The sequence below is a fragment of the Scyliorhinus torazame genome, chromosome 9, assembly GCF_047496885.1.
Source record: "Scyliorhinus torazame isolate Kashiwa2021f chromosome 9, sScyTor2.1, whole genome shotgun sequence".
Lineage (NCBI taxonomy): Eukaryota > Metazoa > Chordata > Chondrichthyes > Carcharhiniformes > Scyliorhinidae > Scyliorhinus > Scyliorhinus torazame.
The window spans coordinates 213,085,704-213,110,595 of record NC_092715.1 but is presented as its reverse complement, the minus strand read 5'-3'; the positions used below and the strand labels follow the sequence as shown (position 1 = coordinate 213,110,595).

The window sequence follows — 24,892 nt, the reverse complement described above, 5'->3', positions numbered from 1 at the left end:
CCATGGAAGGTCTCAGTTGGAGGGAAGTGGATGGTGGGATAGAGGGAAGTCTCATGAAGGGAGATTTTAATCTTTCCTTGTGGAGCATGGAGGAGCTCAAATGCAAACAACCCTCCTGTTTGGCCTTCACCTTAACAACAAGCTGCAACTCATGTAAGCCTCACAGAAACCATAGCATTTTCTCCCCTCAGGCCTGAGCTGAGATTGAGGATTTATGGGGAAAGTGGGTAGGCAGGGTTGGTATCGGAAAAATAAAGAGGTTTGTTTTGCCGAAGGGCCTTTTGATGGTCCTAAAAATGAGCATGTTCTACTTTTATAAAAATATGCATGAATTATGTCCTGATACCATTCAGTTTCGTACATCTTTCATTTAAATGGAATAGCTTTTATTTCTATTGAAGGGGGAACTGCTTGGGGGAAAATGTACTGTAAATTTAATTCTATTATTAATAACTAATAATGTGTGTCAGTAAACCTTTTCAATGAGCCATCTCTGTAAACATATGATTAAATGTTAATGAATGTTTGATAATCACATTGTTACAAACTTAGATATGAAAAGAGAAGAGTTTCTGGTCAGGAAAGTCACTTCCAGATCGTTGAAAGCTACAGAACTTCATTCCCAAATGGCAGGAGAATTGTTGAAGAAGTGAGTTCACTTTATTCCCTGTATTTTTATTATTTTCTGTGAGGTAATCTTGAGCTCAATTCTCCCGTTTGCAGATTTAGTGCTCCTGCCAGCGGGGTCGGCCTTTATGTTGGTAATGAAGAGGCCATGGCACTGAGAGGTTATGCGCCTCAGAGACCGGGGTGCCCTTTTTAAAGAGCGCCCCGATCTCAGAATACTGTTTGCTGCCCTCTCCCCCGCATCCTGAATCGCTGACAAGGCCCTCCCCTGGAATCGCTGGCAAGCACCCCTACCTCCACCCCCCCCCCCGCTGAATCGCTAGCAAAGCTTCCCAGAATTGCTGTCAAGCCCCCCCCCCACCCCGAATAGCTGGTAAGACCCCCCCACTCAATCCTTCCCTTCAGCCTCCCTCAGTCCCTTACCAGCCTCCCCTCAATCCCCCCACCCTGTCCTTGGTTCCTTCCTCTCAGTTCCCCCCTTCAGTCACTCCATCAGGCCTCGCCCCCTTGATAGTGCCAACCTGGCATCTTTCATTCTGAGGCTGGGCAAGGGAATGAGTACCCTCCCTACACTTGTCTCCAGGGTGATGAGGGGGGGGGGTCTTTCATGGGAGGTGGGGTTTGGGGAGGCTTGAGCTGGGCTGGAAGGGCTCAGGAGGGGTTCTTTGCTGAGATGGGTGTCATTTGGCTGGTCTTTAAATCCTGTAAACTGCCCGTCAGCATGTCAAGATGCAAGATCTGTGACAAGAGGGTGAAGTCTTCCTATCTGCTGCCTTAAGACTTAAAACAGTCTTAAAATGAGGAGCTTCCTAGAAAGAGCAGGTGTGGGGCACAGAGCACCTGGTCTTTCTAGGAAGCTCTTCAGAACAAGTGACAACCTCTTTAAAGAAACGGTGGTTGGAAAGAACATCTGCTCAAAAGAGGAAATACTTTAAACTTATTGGATCCTTGTAGAGCTATATCAAGGGTTATGAGGAGAAAGCAGGAGTTGGACGACCAGCAATGATCATGATGAATGGCGGAGCAGGCTCGAAGAGCCGAATGGCCTCCTCGTGCTCCTCTCTTCTATGTTTCTATATAAATAAACAATGGTAATCCTTCATAGAATTACTACAATGCAGAAGCAGGCCATTTGGCCCATCACGACTGCACCGACTCTAAAGAGCACCCTACCTAGAGGACCAATCCTCCACCCTATCCCCATAACCCCACCTAGGGGCAATTTAGCTTAGCTAATCCAACTAACCTGCACATCTTTGGACTGTGGTAAGAAACCAGAGCACCTGGAAGAAACCCACGCAGACACAGGAAGATTGTGCAAACTCCACACAGTCACCCACGGTTGGAATCGAACCTGGGTCCCTGGTGCTGTGAGGCAGCAGTGATAACCACTGTGCCCCTTCCTTGGAAACTGCCTGTATCTACCTGTCGGGCAAGAGGCTTTTAAAAGGCAATGGTCCTTGAAATTGAATGTCAACAATGCAGTTCAAAGCTTTTAGACTTCTCAGCATGCACACAGGCTTGAAAAGAATAAAGGATTGAATGTGAAATTTGTTTTTCAAAGGTTTCCAGCACTTAACTTCATTTCACAGATCTTTCATTTTATCATGCTGACAAACAGTTTAAAGGCTACAGATAGGAAGACTTTCACTCTCTTCTCAGAGATCCTTCATGTTGACATGCTGCCAAACAGTGTAACGGGTTTGAAGGCTGCAGATAGGAAGGGCAGCAGATCCGAGCTCCTCCAGCCCAGCCCATACCCCCCCTCTCCCCAACGGCCCCCTCCGTCCATGAAGGAAACCCTTGGCATCCTGGAGGCAAGTACAGGGAGGGTACTCACCCCCTAGCTTCCCTTCTTGGAGTGCTAACTGCCCGGTCCCCATTTCTCAGCGGGACCCCCATCTGCAGGAGGTGGGAGCATCACAAGAGGCCGTTAAATTAGGCTTCCAATCCGATAATTGCATTCAAATGAATGCAGATTTGGACTTTGCATTTCCCCCCGGGTCTCGGTGGGAAACCTGTCAGGTCTGGTGGGGGAGACTCGCAACTGGTTTGACTCCTGGCAAAAGAACATAAGAACTAGGAGCAGGAGTAGGCAATCTGGCCCTTCGAGCCTTATCCGCCATTCAATGAGATCATGGCTGATCTTTTGTGGACTCAGCTCCACTTTCCCGCCTGAACACCATAACCCTTAATCCCTTTATTCTTCAAAAAATTATCTATCTTTATCTTGATAATATTTAATGAAGCAGTCTCAACTGCTTCACTGGGCAGGGAATTCCATAGATTCACAACCCCATGGGTGAAGAAGTTCCTCCTAAATGCAGTCCTAAAACTACTTCCCCTTATTTTGAGGCCATGCCCCCTAGTTCTGCTTTCACCCGCCAGTGGAAACAACCTGCCCGCATCTATCCTATCTATTCTCTTCATAATTTTATATGATTCTACAAGATCCCCTCCGCATTCTTCTAAATTCCAACAAGTACAGTCCCAGTCTACTCAACCTCTTCTCGTAATCCAACCTCCTCAACTCTGGGTTTAACCTAGTGAATCTCCTCTGCACACCTCCAGCGTCAGTACGTCCTTTCTCAGATAAGGAGACCAAAACTGAACACAATACTCCAGCTGTGGCCTCACTAACACCTTATACAATTGCAGCATAACCTCCCTAGTCTTAAACTCCATCCCACTAGCAATGAAGGACAAAACTCCATTTGCCTTCTTAATCACCTGTTGCACCTATAAACCAACTTTCTGCGACTCATGCACTAGGACACCCAGGTCCTTCTGCACAGCAGCACGTTTTAATATTTTATCATTTAAATAATACTCCCTGGCATGAAATAGTAATGGCATGAAACCCATTTGTTGCCCAACACCCAATTCAAAGTGCCATTGCAAATCCCGCCGCTAGCTCGCGGACCAGGAGTATCCACCCCCTTCCCCCCCCACCCCGTGTCTGTGTTGTCTTGACTGCCATCTCATAAACCTACTGATGCTTGTTTCAGCTATGTCCCAACTGTAAGCTCATCTTTTAATCATCTCACCTCTACTGAAAGAAATCCTGAATTCATCCTTCAATACTGTATATCTGTTCATACGATATTTGGCAACATCCTGGTGAAATTATGGCTTGAACCCCAACCTTCTGATTCAGTGGCAAGAGGGTTACCACTGAGCCAAGGTTGACAGTCACCTCACTTGTCTGTACCTTGCAACTAGTAAAACTTGGAACAAAGTACTAAAATAAGCTTGGAACTCAAATCTGAACTAAGTTGGCTTTTGAACTGTTTTTGTATCTTGACTGGATTTAAAGGAATAACCACCAACTTAAAACTACAGAAACACAGTAACAAGATAGAAAAATAAAGCAAATTTCAAACTTATTTTAAAGGTGGGTTTAGTACAAATTTGTTTATGTAGGATTTAGTAGAATGTGGAATCCTCTGCTGCATATGTTGTACTTGGTATATTCCTGTATTAAACATTTAACGCCAAAATCTGTATAGGTCCAGAAAATGCTGAGGTACAGAAAGGTAAGAGAGAAGTAAGGTCTCTACCACTTTTCTATTACCATGGGATGACTAGGTGGCCAGAACGAAGCAGATTAATTCTATGCCTCCAACATGTGTAGGGTAAGGGGGTACCATAGACGTGAGATGATTTAAGGGTGAGTGTTTCTCAGCCTTCCTGCTGTAGTTTCTTCTCTATATGATGGAAGAGTACCTATTGTACATGTGCTTGTGCATTGGTTTCTGTTGGATTGGAAGCCAAGCAGCAACACCAGAGAGATTGGAAAAGTAGACATTACCTTTCTTTTCCAGCATCGCGGCACCCTCCCACCAGCACACCCATATCATTCTTTAATCCTGGAGGATCTTTGGCTGTCGTTGGAGATAACAAAACTCTTCAGGCTGGCAACTAAATCCACAGCTCCAACGATGTTCTAGCACCTGTTTCTCAGAGCAAGGACCTGCCACAGCATCGGTGTGGCAAGGCAATTCAAATGACCTGACCTATCAAATTTGTGCACTCAAGATTTGGACAGGCACAGTGCACTTCAGATCTTCAGAACGTGTTCGGGGTAAAGGGGAGGCAGAACTTTGGGGCTTTACAGAATCACAGATTGTTACAGAACTAAAAGAAGTCATTTGGTCCGTTGTATCTGCACTGCTTCTCCGAATAAACAATGCATTGAGTGTCATTTCCCCAAACCTTGCACATTCTTCCTTTTCAGATAATAATCTAATTCCCTGTTGAAGGTTTCGATTGAGCCACAACACACCCCACCATACTCTGAGGCAGCGTTTTCCAGACTCTAACCACTCGCTGCGTGACGGAGTTTCTCCTCATGTCTCCATTGCTTCTCTTGCCAATTCCCTTAAACCTCTGCCCTCTTGATCTCAAACCTTCCACCAATAGGGACTGTTTTTCTCTGTCAAATCTACTTTTCCCCTTCCCTTCTCCAAGTAAACAGTCCCAACTTCTCCAATTCATCTATGTAACTAAAGGTCCTCATCCCCGGAACCATTCCCTTGAATCTTTTCTGCAATCTCTCCAATGCCTTCATATATTTCCTAAAGTACATCGAACAGACAAAACAGGAGCAGAAGTAGGTCATTCTGTCCCTCGAGCCTGCCCCGCATTTTCAATAAGAATATGGCTGATTTGTTAGAACATAGAACATACAGTGCAGAAGGAGGCCATTCGGCCCATCGAGTCTGCACCGATCCACTTAAGCCCTCTCTTCCACCCTATCCCCGTAACCCAATAACCCCTCCTAACCTTTTTGGACACTTAAGGGCAATTTAGCATGTCATGTCCAATCCACCTAACCTGCACGTCTTTGGACTGTGGGAGGAAACCGGAGCACCCGGAGGAAACCCACGCAGACACGGGGAGAACGTGCAGACTCCGCACGGACAGTGACCCAGCGGGGAATCGAACCTGGGCAGTGCTATGAAGCCACAGTGCTAACCGTGCTGCTGTGTAATTGTTGAGTTCCACATTCCCATCTACCCCTGGTAACCCTTGATTCCCTTTCCTAACAAGAACCTGTCTATCTCTACCTTACAAATAATCAGTGACCCCGCTTGTGCTGCCTTCTCAGGCAGGGTTCCAAATTCGCACAACACTCTGAAAGAAAAGAAAATCTCCTTTTCTCTGTGCTATGAGAGTGATCCCTAATTTTAAAAGACTGCCCCCTAGTTCTGGACTCGCCCACAAGAGTAAACATGCTTCCATCGTCCACGTTATGAAGACCATTCAGGATTTTATGGGCATGATTTAAGCCTCGGCACACCCGACTTGGTGACGCAACGAGGCTGTTCAATTTCCCGTTGCTTGCTGAGGCCAAAAAGTCCCCGGCAAAGTCCCGTTAAATAGCGGTGTGTTTCTGAGCGCTCCAGGTGCTGAGAAACAGCCCACTAAACGGGCCCAAAATGGAGCTCTGTTTTTGTCCTGTTAAATTGCACTCCATATATTTCTCTCTTCTAAGCTCTAGTGTAAACAAGCCCTGCCGTTCCAAATCAGAAAGACCCAGAACTGTGTGAAATATTCCACTTGAGACCAAACCAGTGTTTTATACAATTTTAACATCAACTCCTTGCCCTATATTCCATGCGCCTTTCAACAAAGCTTCGGATATTGTATTCTTTATTAATTGTGCTCCCCACCTGTCCTGCCACCTTCAGTAACTTATGCACATATTCATCCAAGTCCCTCTGCTCCTTCACCATCTAAAGAATTGTGGGCGAGATTCCCGGTTGGCTGACACTGAAATCGCGAAACGCGATTGGGCGGAGAATCGGTTCCGACGCTAAAATCCGTCACCTTGACAACGGCATCAATGCGTTCCGGAACGCAGATACAGTAGACACAGTTTGCATATCATTAGCGGGCCCGATCTGATATTCTCCGGGGCCTCCGCGATGCTCCGCCTCCGATGGGCCGAGTTCACAATGGCGCGGTTCACTTGTGCCTTTACAAATCTTGAAACGGGCGTCGTGGCTGCTGACGGAGAGAGAGAGGGGGTACTGAAAGTGTCCAATGTCGCCAGAGTGTGCTGACAGTTATGCCACTGGCTGGGGGGCTTTTGCCAGGACTGGGATGAGTAGTGGGGGGTGGACAGGAGGTGGGCTGTGGGGTCGGGGTGGATGGACGCAGAAGACCATTGCCACAGCCGGAAAGGCAACTATGCAGCTGCTCATGCTGCTGACTGCCCACTGTGAACTTTGATGGACCGTGGGTAAATACGATACTAGCTTTAACTAAAGACCTTTGCCTTGTCCTAACCAGTTGATGCACTCAGCACATGGTGAATGTCTGTGTTGCAGGCTGTGAGCTCTGTCCTCCTAGCTAGCTGCTACTCAAATGAGCGGGAACTCTGATGCCCCCGGTCTTTATAGTGCGTGTGCTCTCACTGGTGATTGGCTGTGGTGTTGTCTGTGTTAATTGGTCCCACTGTGTGTCCATCAGTGTGTGTCTGCACCATGATATACTGGTGTATATTATGACAAACCTAAGGCCACGGGTGACCTTCCAGCCAACCCCTAGGTGCCCTTTGGCCCCAGCTGACCCATCAGCTAGATGGCTGGCATGCTTCAGCACAAGCAGTGTCATCTTGTTGGCTTGGATGAGTGTGTGTGGGGATTGTAATGTGCATGTCCGGCTGCAGCTTGTCAGTCTCCTGAGTGTCAATCACGTACCCGGTGAATCCCGCACCGTTTTTCATTGGAATCAATTGCGTTCCACGTGGTGCCGGTACTAGCCCCTCCATAGTTGCTGAATCAATCCAGGTTCGGCGCCAATTTTGATGTTATGAAAGTCCACAAATTCCTCTGGTGCAAGCTCCGCTGATGCCCGCTCTGCTGATGCCCGCTCTGCTGATGCACGCTCTGCTGCTGCAGCTTCCTCCTCCTCGAGCAGCACCAGCTCGTACAGCCGCAGGGCATCCCCCAAGGCTGCGCGACTAGCAGGAAGTCCATCATTGCTGGTTGAATTCCAATATCCATTGTCTGCAGGGGGTGAAAGGCCGACATGTTAGCATGGTGCATATCCCCGTGCCCAACCAGGTCCAATGGGTAACATAGTGGCCCCGGTTGGCACTACGGACTCTGCCCTCGCATGCCCCTCCCATTAGCGCACCCCTGGCCCTATCGGTGCCTAGCACCGTAGGGACCTCTGGTCTCAGTGCCCATCTGATGCCATGGCTGGCAGTGCCCTTTCCAGGTTACGCTCTGCAGCCCCCGCCCGGTGTCCCCATAGGGACTACAGTGGGCGTTGCCCTGGGTGGGGCACCTGATGCCCCGCTAAAACGTGGCGGCCAATTGGCTGGTGGGAGGTGTGGCGGAGGGTGGGGTGTGGGGATGGAGGCACCCATCAGTGCAATTGGTGTCACACTGCCGAACTAGCGGTCAAGATGGGTGGTCAGTGAGGTGCTGCAAGATGGCTGCCTTGCAGGCCACGGAAATAGCAGTCCATGCCTGTGCAGCGCCCCAGTCCCATGGGGGGCCACCCCGACCACCCGGCATGTTCCCCAGTCCCCCTCCCCCCTCCATCCCCCTCCTCCACCCCTTCCGGCCCTGGCAGGGCCACCTCTCCCACCTCCCACCTCAGCAGCCGGTGTCCGGTCCAGCAGCACACGGTCGCTCCCCTCTGTGTCCTACCTCCTCTCTCTCTCCCTCATCAGCCACGACGCGGTTTCACAATTTTTAAAAGCACAAGCGAATCGCGCCGTCGGGAACTCGGTCCATTGGAGGTGAAGAATTGCGGAGGCCTCAGAGAATACCGGATCAGGCCCGCTTGGCATGCAAACAGTGTTTACGTGAGTGCATTCCGGAACGCATTCGCGCCGCTGTCGAGGTGACGGAAAATTGCAATTTGGCGTCAAATCGGCGCCCGCCGCGATTTCAGCATTGGAACAGATTCTCCGCCCAATCGTGTTTCCCAATTTCGCCACCGGCCGATGGAGTATCGCCTATAGTCTCTCAAACGGAGAATCCAGCCCAATGTTTCGAAGTTTCATTTCATCCACAAACTTTGAAATTGTGCCCCCGTGTGCACCAAGGTCGAGGTCAGGGCTTCCCAAACTTTTCCAGGCATTGAACCATTTTGACGTCCCAAAGGTATTGAAGGAACCCCTTGAGAAACATTCTTATTCTGTTGTAAAGTTAAACCAAAAAAAATTGATTGATTTTCCAATGTTGCAAACATACAGAAACAAATTTATCCAAGTTTTTCAAATTTCTTTTATGAATACTTACCATAATTACAAAGTTCTCTTATTCAACAACTACCTTTTTGTCATTTTGGATGCTTCATTTGTTTGCAAATTGTTTAATATTAGGTGAGCTGCTGGAGAGCTGGATTCTCATATCAAACATACACACGCAGAATCACATATTCTCCCTCAGTCTCTCTCTCACATACACAAATGGACACACTTGCTACTCTCCTTTGCTCCGTGGCTGCTCTCTCTCTGGTTCCGTAGCTGCTTTCCCTCCCACCCCATAGCCGCTGCAAACCTTGTGCCGCTGCCCGCTCACCTGTGCCGCTGCCCGCTCACCTGCCCGCTCACCTTTGCTCTGCTGCTAGCGCGCCTTTGATCCGCTACTTGTTCAGCTTCGCTCTACTGCCTGCTCACCTTCATCTAGTTGTTCACCCCCCTTCCCTGGGTCTTTGAATATTCACTCTGCCGCTATTTCCAGCTCATCCAATCAAAGGGTGGCTTCTCAGTGCTTTGGTTGTTGATAGGCTGACTAGTCCGCCTATCAGTAGCCAACACAGGGTGAAAACCATCTCTGACTGGACAAACTGGAAGGACAGATTTTTTTCACATTTATAAAGGCTGGACATACCCCTGGATGCCTCCTGCAGAATGCCAGAGTTCCGCGGAACCCAGTTTGGAAAACCCTACTCTAGCTCATTAATATATACCAGGAAGGGCAAGAGTCCCAAAGCCGAACCCTGGGGAACTCCACAACAAACCTTCCTCCAATCTGATTCAGTCTCTTGATTATCTGCCAATTAATGTCATTTATGAAGACTGAGGGGGAAGGGTCCTCCTCCAATATGGTAAACCATGGAAGTTCTATTGTAAATATAATTGGATAACTGTTAAAAATGTGATTTTCAGGTGGATAGAATTGTGGATATTTGTTCAGAAATGCATGACTTGAAGGAAACCCTCTACCTGTACAAAGACAAAGTAAAAAATCTCTCAGAGGAACATCAGAGCCAGGTAATTTTCTACAGTTCAAATGACTTTTCTCCTATAAATTGAAACAAATCAATCTGTCTTGTTGTGGATATGGAACGAGAAGCCAGTTTTCTGTCATTTGGTGAGTATTGAGAGTCATAGTTCGAGAGTGCTGCAGGATTGGACAACTGAAGAAGTCTCACAGGTAAAAGTATAAGTAAACTGGACAATTCAGTAAATACAAAGGTGAGAATTTTCACTCACTGCACAAAATAAATAGAACAATTTTGTTGCGAGCAACTCGGTCTGATTCAATAACCAAGCCTCATTTAAGTGAAGTGCGTGAGGTGCCCATCCAGTTCATGCATTTAGAGGCAGATTCCTTGGTTCCAATTCTCACCAAGGAATTGATACTGAAAAATCAATTTGTCTTTACTGTTCACAGATGCTGCTCCGTGTTTCTTGCATTATCTGTCTTTGTTCATTAAAGCTGCCAAGGGGTATGGGGAGAGATTGTTGAGATAGAGGATTGGCCATGATCGCAGTAAATGGGAAAGCAGGCTCAATGGGCCGAAGGGGCAACTCCTACTCATATTTTCAATTTCTATGTTTCAAACTTTGCCTTTGTCCCTCTTTTACCAAGATTTTTGGTAAGTCCTCCTAATGTTGCCTTCTTTATTGCCGTCCATTTAAAAAAATCTAATTCTGCCTCTGTGAAGAGACCTGGCATGACAGGCTGCTCATGGGAATGTTGTTGTTTCCACTGAATAAAAAGCTATGAACTAATCTAATAATGGAAAAGAGCAGTAATTATTTCTGTCATTTGTAGTATCTTGGAAGGATTGGTAACCACCAAGCAGAGTAACTATAGAACTATTTATTGACAGAATAACCATGTACAGAGAATGATAATGATGCTACCGCTGACTTCGACTCCAGGGGCGGGATTCTCCGCAAACGGCACGATGTCCGCCGACCGGCGCCAAAAACGGCACGAATCAGTCCGGCATCGCGCCGCCCGAAAGGTGCGGAATTCTCCGCAGCTTGAGGGGCCAAGCCCCCACCTTGAGGGGCTAGGCCCGCGCCGGACTGATTTCCGCCCCGCCAGCTGGCGTGGAAATGACTTTGCCAGGCGACGCATGCGCTGGAGCATCAGCGGCTACTCACGGCATCCCCGCGCATGCGCAGTGGCCAGGTCTCTTCCGCCTCCGCCATAGTGAAGACCATGGCAAAGGCGGAAGGAAAAGGGTGCCCCCACGGCACAGGCCTGTCCGCGGATCAGTGGGCCCCGATCGCGGGCCAGGCCACCATGGGGGCACCCCCCAGGGCCAGATGGCCCTGTGCCCCCTCCCCCCAGGACCCCGGAGCCCGCCTGCGCCGCCTTGTCCCGCCGTTTGAAAGGTGGTTGAATCCACGCGGCTGGTGTGGGTTGACAGCGGCGGGACTTCGGCCCATCGCGGACCGGAGAACCGCCGGGGGTGGGCCCGCCGACGAGCGCGATTCCCGCCCCCGCCGAATCTCTGGTGGTGGAGAATTCGGGACACGGCAGGGGAGGGAGTCACGCCGGCCCCCGGCGATTCTCCGACCCGGTGGGGGGTCGGAGAATTGCGCCTCAGTTTCTAGACTGCCGTGGCGAGCCTGCGCTCAGCCCCAGGATTCGCGCTCTTCGGCCCAATTGACTGAACGGGTTACATGACTCTCCGAAACACCGCCCCTTAAAGGGACTTGCTACTACATCATTTGATGCTGGAATAAGAATAGAGAGCTCATTAATATTTATCACGTGGTATTAAAATTATTATTGTCACCACTGCTCCCCTCTTCTAGAGCTGACTGGTGGTGATTTAACCTGAGGGCAAAGGGCAAGGTTGAGAATCGCAGAATCATAGAATTTACCATGCAGAAGGAGGCCATTCAGCCCATCGCGTCTGCACCGGCCCTTACAAAGAGCACCCTACTGAAGCCCATGTATCTACCCTATCCCCGTAACCCAGTAACCCCCACTTACCTTTTTTGTTTTGGACACTAAGGGCAATTTAGCATGGCCAATCCACCAAACCCGCACATCTTTGGACTGTAGGAAGAAACCGGTACACCCGGAGGAAATCCACGCAGACACGGGGAGAATGTGCAGACTGCGCACAGACAGTGACCCAGCCGGGAATCAAACCGGGACCCTGGATCTGTGAAGCAACAGTGCTAACCACTGTGCTACCGTGGTGCCCAGTATTTTCTGTTTTTGTTTCAAGGTAGACCAGTCTGTAGTTATTAGAGCTAGTAGAGGAACCAGCTCAAAGGACTTGATTGTCTAACTCAGTTCCTCTGTTCCTAATCTTTCATTAGCTTATGATCTAAACTCCTCCGCTGCTAAAAGAAGAACAGAAAATCCTAGAAACACTCAGCAAGCCCTGCAAGAACTGTGGAAAGAGGAACATTGGGTTAACTTTTGCAGCATTTGCAGTATATTGATATTTATCTTCCCCCTGCTAATCCTGCTTTTAGAATTATTTTGGAGCTTACCCGGACCTCCAGATAATATTAATCTGTTCTTCAGATGTGAAGCAAGTTCTCTGGAAGTTCAATGGCAATCAAGTTCTGTATTTTTAGTACTTATATAATGAAATGTATGCATTAATTCTTTATTCAGCAACGTTGACACGTTATTTGTGATATTAATTGCCTTCTGTGTACTGGGTCTGGGAGATAGGACTAATGGATATTAAAAGTTTGTGTTCAAATCAAGAATAAATAGTGACAGCTCTTCAGAACAGTTTAAACATATTGTGTAATTTTGACAAAATTAACCTCAGGTTCTGGAAACATTTGTCTTCCATTGTTTTAGGAAATCAGTTCGCGAGAAAACTTGATCAGCAAAACCTTCCAGGTCTTTCAGAGATATTTTTACCTTATTGCTTTCAACAGCTACCTCCATGAACAGGTCAGAAATGTTACTTTATACATGCATCTCAGTACAGATCAAAGAACAAAGAACAAAGAAAAGTACAGCACAGGAACAGGCCCTTCGGCCCTCCAAGCTTGTGCCGACCACGCTGCCCGTCTAAACTAAAATCTTCTACACTTCCGTATCCCTCTATTCCCATCCTATTTACGTATTTGTCAAGATGCCCTTTAAATGTCACGATCGTCCCTGCTTCCACCACCTCCTCCTGCAGCGAGTTCCAGGCACCCATTACCCTCTGTGTAAAATATGTGCCTCGTACATATCCTCTAAACCTTGCCCCTCGCACCTTTAACCTATGCCCCCTAGTAATTGATCCCTCTACCCTGGGAAAAAGCCTCTGACTATCCACTCTGTCTATGCCCCTCATAATTTTGTAGACCTCTATCAGGTCGCCCCTCAACCTCCGTCGTTCCAGTGAGAACAAACCGAGTTTATTCAACCGCTCCTCATAGCTAGTATGCCCTTCATACTAGGCAACATCCTGGTAAATCTCTTCTGCACCCTCGCTAAAGCCTCCACATCCTTCTGGTAGTGTGGCGACCAGAATTGAACACTATACTCCAAGTGTGGCCTAACTATGGTTCTATACAGCTGCAACATGACTTGCCAATTCTTATACTCAATGCCCCGGCCAATGAAGGCAAGCATGCCGTATGCCTTCTTGACTACCTTCTCCACCTGTGTTGCCCCTTTCAGTGACCTGTGGACCTGTACACCTAGATCTCTCTGACTGTCAATACTCTTGAGGGTTCTACCATTCACTGTATATTCCCTACCTGCATTAGACCTTCCAAAGTGCATTACCTCACATTTGTCCAGATTAAACTCCATCTGCCATCTCTCCGCCCAAGTCTCCAAACAATCTAAATCCTGCTGTATCCTCTGATAGCCCTAATTGCTATCCGCAATTCCACCAACCTTTGTGTCGTCTGCAAACTTACTAATCAGACCAGTTACATTTTTCTCCAAATCATTTATATATACTACAAACAGCAAAGGTCCCAGCACTGATCCCTGCGGAACACCACTAGTCACAGCCCTCCAATCAGAAAAGCACCCTTCCATTGCTACTCTCTGCCTTCTATGACCGAGCCTGTTCTGTATCCATCTTGCCAGCTCACCACTGATCCTGTGTGACGTCACCTTTTGTACCAGTCTGCCATGAGGGACCTTGTCAAAGGCCTTACTGAAGTCCATATAGACAACATCCACTGCCCTACCTGCATCAATCATCTTTGTGGCCACTTCGAAAAAATCTATCAAGTTAGTGAGACACAACCTCCCCTTCACAAAGCCATGCTGCCTCTCGCTAATTCGTCCATTTGCTTCCAAATGGGAGTAGATCCTGTCTCGAAGAATTCTCTCCAGCAATTTCCCTACCACTGACATAAGGCTCACCAGCCTGTAGTTCCCTCAATTATCCTTGCTACCCTTCTTAAACAAAGGAACAACATTGGCTATTCTCCAGTCCTCCGGAACATCACCTGAAGACAGTGAGGATCCAAAGATTTTTGTCAAGGCCTCAGCAATTTCCTCTCTAGCCTCCTTCAGTATTCAGGCCCTGGGGACTTATCTACCTTAATATTTTTCAAGACGCCCAACACCTCATCTTGTTGGATCTCAATGTGACCCAGGCTATCTACACACCCTTCTCCAGACTCAACATCCACCAAATCCTTCTCTTTGGTGAATACTGATGCAAAGTATTCATTTAGTAACTCGCCCATTTCCTCTGGCTCCACACATAGATTCCCTTGCCTATCTTTCAGTGGGCCAACCCTTTCCCTGGCTACCCTCTTGCTTTTTATGTACGTGTAAAAAGCCTTGGGATTTTCCTTAACCCTATTTGCCAATGACTTTTCGTGACCCCTTTTAGCCCTCCTGACTCCTTGCTTAAGTTTCTTCCTACTTTCCTTATATTCCACACAGGCTTCGTCTGTTCCCAGCCTTCTGGCCCTGACAAATGCCTCCTTTTTCTTTTTGACGAGGTCTACAATACCTCTCGTTATCCAAGGTTCCCGAAATTTGCCGTATTTATCCTTCTTCCGCACAGGATATGCCGGTCCTGAATTCCTTTCAACTGACATTTGAAAGCCTCCCACATGTCAGATGTTTATTTACCCTCAAACATCCGCCCCAATCTAGGTTCTTCAGTTCCCGCCTAATATTGTTATAATTAGCCTTCCCTCAATTTAGCACATTCACCCTAGGACCACTCTTATCCTTGTCCACCAGCGCTTTAAAACTTACTGAATTGTGGTCACTGTTCCCAAAATGCTTCCCTACTGAAACTTCTACCACCTGGCCAGGCTCATTCCCCAATTCCAGGTTCAGTACAGCCCCTCCCCTAGTTGGACTATCTACATATTGTTTTAAGAAGCCCTCCTGGATGCTCCTTACAAACTCTGCCCCGTCCAAGCCCCTAGCACTAAGTGAGTCCCTGTCAATATTGGGGAAGTTGAAGTCTCCCATCACAACAACCCTGTTGCTTTTACTCGTTTCCAAAATCTGTCTACCTATCTGCTCCTCTATCTCCCGCTGGCAGTTGGGTGGCCTGTAGTAAACCCCCAACATTGTGACTGCACCCTTCTTATTCCTGATTTCTACCAATATTGCCTCGCTGCCCTCTGAGGTGTCCTCCCGTAGTACAGTTGTGATATTCTCCCTAACCAGTAGCGCAACTTTTACATCCCCCTCTCTCCCGCCTGAAACATCTAAATCCTGGAATGTTTAGCTGCCAATCCTGTCCTTCCCTCAACCAGGTCTCTGTAATGGCAACAACATCATAGTTCCAAGTACTAATCCAAGCTCTAAGTTCATCTGCCTTACCCGTAATACTTCTTGCATTAAAACATATGCACTTCAGGCCACCAGATCCGCTGTTTTCAGCAACATCTCCCTGTCTGCTCTTCCTCAGAGCCATACTGTCCCTATTCCCTAGTTCTCCCTCAATGCTTTCACCTTCTGACCTATTGCTCCGGTACCCACCCCCCAGCCATACTAGTTTAAACCCTCCCGTGCAAACCTCGCTGCCAAGATATTTATGCCTCTCCGGTTTAGATGCAACCCGTCCTTCTTATACAGATCACACTTGCCCCGGAAGAGCTCCCGGTGGTCCAGATAACGGAAACCCTCTCTCCTACACCAGCTGTTAGCTACGTGTTTAGCTGCTCTATCTTCCTATTTCTAGCCTCACTGGCATGTGGCACAGGGAGTAATCCCGAGATTACAACCCTAGAGGTCTTGCCTTTTAACTTTCTGCCTCGCTCCCATAACTCCTGCTGCAGGACCTCATTCCCCTTCCTGCCTATGTCGTTAGTACCAATCTGTACAACGGCCTCTGCCTGTTTGCCCTCCCCCTTCAGGATGCCCGCTACCCGTTCTGAGACATCCTGGACCCTGGCACCAGGGAGGCAACATACCATCCTGGAGTCTCTTTCACGTCCACAGAAGCGTCCATCTGTGCCCCTGACTATAGAGTCCCCTATGACTATTGCCCTTCTGCGCTTTGACCCTCCCTGCTGAACATCAGAGCCAGCCATGGTGCCACTGCTCTGGCTGCTGCTGTTTTCCCCTGCTAGGCTGTACCCCCCAACAGTATCCAAAGGGGTATACCTCTTCATTATAGTGTGGATCATATTGGTTGGAAGTTGAATGCCCAAATTAATTCACAATCAAAAAGACTCTGAGGCTATTGTCCCCTTGAGATTCTACCTGAAATGGAATAGGATGAGGACGGATTAAACACACGGTTCATCGAAAATTCTGACGGATGGGACTCGCTGTTGGGAGCAAGAAAAAAAAGAGCTTACCAGTGTAGCACCTGTCCTGACCACAGGATGTCCCAAAGCATTTTGCAACCAATGAAGTACTTTTGAACTGTGCCCATTGCTGTAAAAGCAGCTAACTTAAATATGCAGCCAGATACAACATAACAAAGATAAGATAATAAAGTGGCTATGTTGTCCAGACATGGCTGCTGGTGATCCTCCTGCTTCCCTGGTCTGCCTGCCATCATTAATTGAATGGGAATCCTGGAGACGACTTCTTAATCAGTCACCTCTGGGAAGATTGCGATCCATGTCCTGTGTTCTAACCTGCCTACTTACCATTGGCTGGGGACTAATGACTATCCCACAATCCTGTGGGAGTATGAGCTTCCCCAATGAGGGGGGCGGAGAAACCACGAGTAAACTCCTAGTATAAATAAAGCTGGCCAGTTCAGGAACCAGCAGGAAGGAGTATGTAGCAAGGGAAGTTACTGCTACTGTTATGTATATACGTTATAGTAAATAAATGTTATTACTTTGTATCCTTAAAACTCGTGCTGGATTCTTCGTGGCCCTTACAAAATTGGAGACGAAGGTTTTTAAAAAAAAAAATATTTTATTGAAAATTTTTGGCCAACCATCACAGTACATTGTGTATCCTTTACACAGTAATATAACAATATAAATAACAATGGCCAGTTTTATAAACAAGAAATAAATAATATATAAACAAAAACAAAAACAAGACTAAATGGCAACTGCCTTGTCCCAGATAAATATTCTCCAAAAATATGTTTTAACAGTCCAATATACAATTATCTATAACAACAACCTATACATATTATACTTATACATTAACATCCCTGAGAATCCCTCTGGTTCCTCCCCCCCCCCCCCCCCCACCTCCCCCCCACCCCCCTGGGCTGCTGCTGCTGTCTTCTTCTTTTCCATTCCCTCTATCTTTCTGTGAGGTATTCGACGAACGGTTGCCACCGCCTGGTGAACCCTTGAGCCGATCCCCTTAGGACGAACTTAATCCGTTCCAGCTTTATAAACCCTGCCATGCCATTTATCCAGGTCTCCACACCCAGGGGCTTGGCTTCCTTCCACATCAACAGTATCCTGCGCCGGGCTACTAGAGAACGCAAAGGCCAAAACATCAGCCTCTCTCGCCTCCTGCGCTCCCGGCTCTTCTGCAACCCCAAATATAGCCAACCCCCAGCTTGGTTCGACCTGGACCCCCACTACCTTTGAAAGCACCTTTGTCACCCCCACCCAAAACCCCTGTAGTGCCGGACATGACCAGAACATGTGGGTGTGATTCGCTGAGCTTTTCAAGCATCTCGCACACCTATGCTCTACTCCAAAAAATTTGCTAAGCCGTGTTCCAGTCATATGCGCCCTGTGTAACACCTTAAATTGTATCAGGCTTAGCCTGGCACACGAGGACGATGAGTTTACCCTACTTAGGGCATCAGCCCACAGCCCCTCCTCAATCTCCTCCCCCAGCTCTTCTTCCCATTTCCCTTTCAGCTCGTCTACCATAATCTCCCCCTCGTCTCTCATCTCCCTATATATGTCTGACACCTTACCGTCCCCCGCTCATGTCTTTGAGATCACTCTGTCCTGCACCTCCTGCGTCGGGAGCTGCGGGAATTCCATCACCTGTTGCCTCGTAAAAGCCCTCAGTTGCATATACCGGAATGCATTCCCTTGGGGCAACCCATATTTTTCGGTCAGCGCTCCCAGACTTGCAAACGTCCCATCTACAAACAGATCTCTCAATTGTGTTATTCCTGCTCTTTGCCATGTTCCAAATCCCCCATCCATTCTCCCCGGAGCAAACCTATGATTATTTCTTATCGGGTACCACACCGAGGCTCCCGTCTTTCCCCTATGCCGTCTCCATTGCCCCCAAATTTTCAGAGTAGCCACCACCACCGGGCTTGTGGTGTATTTCTTCGGTGAGAACGGCAACGGTGCCGTCACCATGGCTTGTAGGCAAGTCCCCCTACAGGACGCCTTCTCCAATCTCTTCCACGCCACTCCCTCCTCTTCTCCCATCCACTTACATACCATTGAGATGTTGGCGGCCCAGTAGTACTCACTCAGGCCCGGTAGCGCCAGCCCCCCCCTATCCCTACTGCGCTGCAAAAATCCCTTCCTCACTCTCGGGGTCTTCCCGGCCCACACAAAACTCATGATACTCTTCTCAATCCTTTTGAAAAAAGCCTTCGTGATCACCACCGGGAGGCACTGAAACACAAAGAGGAATCTCGGGAGGACCACCATTTTAACCGCTTGTACCCTCCCTGCCAGTGACAGGGATACCATGTCCCATCTCTTGAAGTCCTCCTCCATCTGTTCCAACAACCGCGTTAAGTTTAACCTATGCAATGTACCCCAATTCTTGGCTATCTGGACATAGTGAAAGTCCCTTGTTACCTCCCTCAGCGGTAAGTCCTCTATTTCTCTGCTCTGCTCCCCTGGATGCACCACAAACAGCTCACTTTTCCCCATGTTCAGCTTATATCCTGAAAATTCTCCAAACTCCCCAAGTATCCGCATTATCTCTGGCATCCCCTCCGCCGGGTCCGCCACAGACACCAATAAATCGTCCGCGTAAAGAGATACCCGGTGTTCCTCTCCTCCCCTGAGTACTCCCCTCCACTTCCTGGAACCCCTCAATGCTATTGCCAGGGGCTCAATCGCCAGTGCAAACAATAATGGGGACAGAGGACATCCCTGCCTCGTCCCTCTATGGAGCCGAAAATACGCAGACCCCCATCCATTCGTGACCACGCTCGCCATCGGGGCCCTATACAGCAGCTGTACCCATCTAATATACTCATCTCCAAAGCCAAATCTCCTCAACACCGCCCCAAATACTCCCACTCCACTCTATCAAATGCTTTCTCGGCATCCATCGCCACCACTATCTCCGCTTCCCCCTCTGGTGGGGACATCATCATTACCCCTAGCAGCCTCCGTATATTCGTATTCAGCTGTCTCCCCTTCACAAACCCAGTTTGGTCCTCATGGACTACCCCAGGGACACAATCCTCTATCCTCATTGCCATTACCTTGGCCAGAATCTTAGCGTCTACATTTAGGAGGGAAATAGGTCTATAGGACCCGCATTGCAGCGGGTCTTTTTCCTTCTTTAGGAGAAGCGATATCGTTGCCTCCGACATAGTCGGGGGCAGCTGTCCCCTTTCCTTCGCCTCATTAAAGGTTCTCATCAGTATCGGGGCAAGCAAGTCCACATATTTCCTATAAAATTCGACTGGAAATCCATCCGGTCCCGGAGCCTACCCCGCCTGCATACTCCTAATTCCTTTCACTGCTTCCTCTATCTCGATCTGTGCTCCCAGTCCCACCCTCTCCTGCTCCTCCACTTAGGAAATTCTAGCCGGTCCAGGAAGCACATCATTCTCTCCTTCCCATCCGGGGGCCGAGCTTCGTATAATCTTTTATAGAATGCCTTAAACACTTCATTCACTCTCTCCGCTCCCCGCTGTATCTCTCCTTCCTCATCCCTCACTCCCCTATTTCCCTCGCTGCTCCCCTTTTCCTCAATTGATGGGCCAGCAACCTGCTCGCCTTCTCCCCATACTCATACTGTACACCCTGTGCCTTCCTCCACTGTACTTCTGCAGTACCCGTTGTCAGCAAGTCAAATTCTACGTGTAACCTTTGCCTTTCCCTGTACAGTCCCTCCTCCGGTGCCTCCGCATATTGCCTGTCCACCCTCAGAAGTTCTTGCAGCAACCGCTCTCGTTCCCTACTCTCCTGCTTTCCTTTATGTGCCCTTATTGATATCAGCTCCCCTCTAACCACTGCCTTCAGCGCCTCCCAGACCACTCCCACCTGGACCTCCCCGTTATCATTGAGTTCCAAGTATTTTTCAATGCACCCCCTCACCCTTAGACACACCCCTTCATCTGCCATTAGTCCCGTGTCCATTCTCCAGGGTGGACGCCCTTCTGTTTCCTCCCCTATCTCCAAGTCCACCCAATGTGGAGCGTGATCCGAAATGGCTATAGCCGTATACTCTGTCCCCCTCACCTTCGGGATCAACGCCCTTCCCAAAACAAAAAAGTCTATTCGCGAATAAACTTTGTGGACATAGGAGAAAAACGAAAACTCCTTACTCCTAGGTCTACTAAATCTCCACGGGTCTACTCCTCCCATCTGCTCCATGAAATCTTTAAGCACCTTGGCTGCAGCCAGCCTCCTTCCAGTCCTGGATCTCAACTTGTCCAGCCCTGGCTCCAGCACCGTATTAAAATCTCCCCCCATTACCAACTTTCCCACCTCTAGGTCCGGGATGCGTCCCAGCATGCGCCTCATAAAATTGGCATCATCCCAGTTCGGGGCATATACGTTTACCAAGACCACCGCCTCCCCCTGTAATTTGCCACTCACCATCACGTATCTGCCCCCGCTATCCGCCACTATGGTCTTTGCCTCAAACATAACCCGCTTCCCCACTAGTATAGCCACCCCCCTGTTTTTCGCATCTAGCCCCGAATGAAACACCTGCCCCACCCATCCTTTGCGTAGTCTAACCTGGTCTATAAGTTTCAAGTGCGTCTCTTGTAACATAACCACGTCTGCCTTAAGTTTCTTAAGGTGTGCGAGTACTCGTGCCCTCTTTATCAGCCCGTTCAGCCCTCTCACATTCCACGTGATCAACCGGGTTGGGGGGCTTTTTACCCTCCCCCTTGTCGATTAGCCATCCCCTTTTTCCAGCTCCTCACCCGGTTCCCACGCAGCTGTGTCCCCCCCAGGCGGTGCCCCCCCGCCCACCCCACCCCATTCCGGCTCCCCCCTCTCCCCAGCAGCAGCAACCCAGTAACTCCCCCCTCCCACCCCCCCCGCTAGATCCCCCACTAGCGTAGTTACACCCCCCATGTTGCTCCCAGAAGTCAGCAAACTCTGGCCGACCTCGGCTTCCCCCCGTGACCTCGGCTCGCACCGTGCGACGCCCCCTCCTTCCTGCTTCCCTATTCCCGCCATGATTATCATAGCGTGGGAACAAAGCCCGCGCTTCCCTTTTGGCCCCGCCCCCCATGGCCAACGCCCCATCTCCTCCACCTCCCTTCCTCCCTCCCCCACCACCTGTGGAAGAGAGAAAAGCTACCGCCTCGCAGGATTAATAACATAAAACTCATCTTTCCCCCCCTTTTTTCCCCCCTCTTCGCCCCCCATACTCGCCCCACCACTTTGTTTCAAACGTTCTTTTTTAATAACCCGCTTATTCCAGTTTTTCTTCCACAATACAAGTCCACGCCTCATCCGCCGTCTCAAAGTAGTGGCGCCTTCCTCGATATGTGACCCACAGTCTTGCCGGTTGCAGCATTCCAAATTTTATCTTCTTTTTGTGAAGCACCGCCTTGGCCCGATTAAAGCTCGCCCTCCTTCTCGCCACCTCCGCACTCCAGTCTTGATATACGCGGATCACCGCGTTCTCCCACCTACTGCTCCGAGTTTTCTTTGCCCATCTAAGGACCATCTCTTTGTCCTTAAAACGGAGCAATCTCACCACTATGGCTCTAGGAATTTCTCCTGCTCTCGGTCCTCGCGCCATCACTCGGTATGCTCCCTCCACCTCCAACGGACCCGCCGGGGCCTCCGCTCCCATTAACGAGTGCAGCATCGTGCTCACATATGCCCCGACGTCTGCTCCTTCTGCACCTTCAGGAAGACCAAGAATCCTTAAATTATTCCTCCTCGCGTTATTCTCCAGCACCTCCAGTCTTTCCACACATCGTTTATGGTGTGCCTCGTGCATCTCCGTCTTCACCACCAGGCCCTGTATATCGTCCTCGTTCTCGGCAGCCTTTGCCTTCACGACCCGAAGCCCCCGCTCCTGGGTCTTTTGCTCATCCTTTAGCCCTTCGATCGCCTGTAATATCGGGGCCAACAGCTCCTTCTTCATTTCCTTTTTAAGTTCTTCCACGCAACATTTCAAAAACTCTTGTTGTTCAGGGCCCCATGTTAAACTGCCACCTTCCGTCGCCATCTTGGTTCTTGCTTGCCTTCCTTGCTGCTGCTCCAAAGGATCCACTACAATCTGGCCACTTCCCTCTCCTTTTTCCATCCGTTTCCAGGGGGGATTCCCTTCTGGTTTACCGGACAGTGGTTCTAGCCGTTAAAATTGCCGTTGGGGCTCTTATTAAGAGCCCAAAAGTCCGTTCCACCGGGAGCTGCCGAAACGTGCGACTTAGCTGGTCATCGCCGCACCCGGAAGTCTGGAGACGAAGGTTAAAGTGAATAGCTGTCTACACTGCTGAAGCCACCGCCCTGGATTTTTGTTGGATACAGGTTGGAAGTTGTTTTCTATTATACCATGCCTCTGTACGGACGTTTGGATGTTTTTGATGCTGCGCTGGAAAGCTGGAACCAGTACACACAACGGATGCGTTACTATTTCCGGGCAAACAATATCAGCGAAAACGAGCGCCAGGTGGTCATATTGCTCACCGCCTGCGGCCCGCATACATTTGGGGTGATTAGGAGCCTTACGTACCCAGCTGCGCCGGACACCAAAACGTTTGATGAACTTGTGAATATAGTGGGGCAACATTTTAACCCAACCCCGTCCACGATAGTCCAGCGTTACCGGTTTAATACCGCTGAGAGGACCCCTGGAGAATCCCTTGCCGATTTTCTATCCAGGCTACGCAGGATTGCGGAATACTGTGACTATGGTGAGACCTTGTCAGAAATGTTACGCGACCGTTTGGTTTGCGGTATTAACAATGCGGCCAGCCAGAGAAAGTTGTTAGCGGAGCCAACATTGACTTTTCAACAGGCCATTCAAAGAGTATTATCCCGAGAGAGCGAGGAGTACAGGAGCTACAGGGAATGGAAGTGCATGCCTTGGGGTGCAACCCCTTCCGTCCGAAAACGTCCCCCCGCACTCCTGCGGTACCTTGGGCAAGGCAACGTCCGGACCGACGCCAGTGGCCATCGGACATTCCTCCCCGAACGGAGCCTTCTCCAGAGCCAATGGATGAGGAGCCATGTCCGTGTCAGACTTGTAGGCGCCGACCCCGTCGCGGACGGCGGTCCTGGGGGCGGCCGTCGTTCCGACCAAAACTAGGACCAGCCCAGGGGCCGTAACTGGGACCAGCCCAGATGCCGTACCTTCCATGTGGATGAACCTGCGGCGACTACTCCTGAGGACGTGGAGATGGAGGACGACTGCCTGCAGCTGCATTGTGTGGCAGCTCCCCGTGTGGCCCCCATTAAGGTGACAGTACGGGTCAATGGCCACCCGCTTGAGATGGAGTTGGATACTGGCGCAGCGGTCTCCGTGATCGCCCAGAGGACATTCGACCGCATCAAGCAGGGTATACAGGCCCTTACATTAACCGACTCACAAGCCAGGTTGGCCACCTACACGGGGGAACCAGTGGACATTGCAGGAACTACAATGACCCCTGTTGTCTATGGACGCCAGGAGGGGCATTTCCCACTTATCGTGGTGCGCGGCCATGGGCCCAGCCTGTTGGGTTGGGACTGGTTGCGCCATTTGCGTTTGCAATGGCAGCACATCCTCCAAACAGTTTCTGAAGGGTTGACTGAGGTTCTAGGACGATACCCAGATGTATTCCAGCCTGGTTTGCGGAAAATAAAATGGGCCGTAGCCCGTATCCAAGTTGAACCAGGAGCCACGCCGCGCTATTTCCGGGCGCGCCCAGTGCCTTACGCCTTGCTCGAGAAGGTAGAAGGGGAGCTCACTCGTTTGGAGAGTTTGGGTATTATCAGGCCCGTCCGTTTTGCTGACTGGGCAGCACCAATTGTACCTGTAATGAAGCCAGATGCCACAGTTCGCTTGTGTGGCGACTATAAACTTACAGTGAATACGGTTTCCCGACTCGACCGATATCCAATGCCTCGCATAGAGGATCTCTACTTAAAACTTGCAGGTGGACTCTCGTTCACAAAATTAGATATGAGTCACGCCTACCTGCAGTTGGAGCTGGACCCTGCCTCCCGACCATATGTAACGATTAATACACACCGGGGCCTGTATGAATATACACGGTTGCCCTTTGGAGTATCCTCTGCCTGCGCAATTTTTCAACGTGTTATGGAGGGCATTTTGAGAGGTTTACCACGTGTGGCTGTCTACCTAGATGACGTTTTGATTACAGGGACATCGGAGCAGGAACATTTGGAAAATCTGGAGGCTGTCCTTAGACGCCTTTCGGAGGCTGGAGTCCGTTTACGTCGCACAAAGTGCGTATTTCAGGCAAAGGAAGTAGTCTACCTAGGTTACCGGGTGGACCGCGAAGGTCTACACCCCGTCGCAGAGAAGGT

General features: G+C 49.4%; 1 protein-coding gene across 1 annotated transcript in view; it reads left to right on the top strand.

Moving 5' to 3' along the window:
- Nucleotides 1–24,892, top strand: part of LOC140430140 (paladin-like) — a 157,878-nt gene that overhangs the window by 15,166 nt on the left and 117,820 nt on the right. The window contains exons 5-7 of the mRNA XM_072517649.1: nucleotides 553–649; nucleotides 9,764–9,868; nucleotides 12,669–12,764. Coding sequence (XP_072373750.1) covers nucleotides 553–649; nucleotides 9,764–9,868; nucleotides 12,669–12,764 — 298 coding nt within the window. The remainder of the gene's footprint in view (nucleotides 1–552; nucleotides 650–9,763; nucleotides 9,869–12,668; nucleotides 12,765–24,892) is intronic.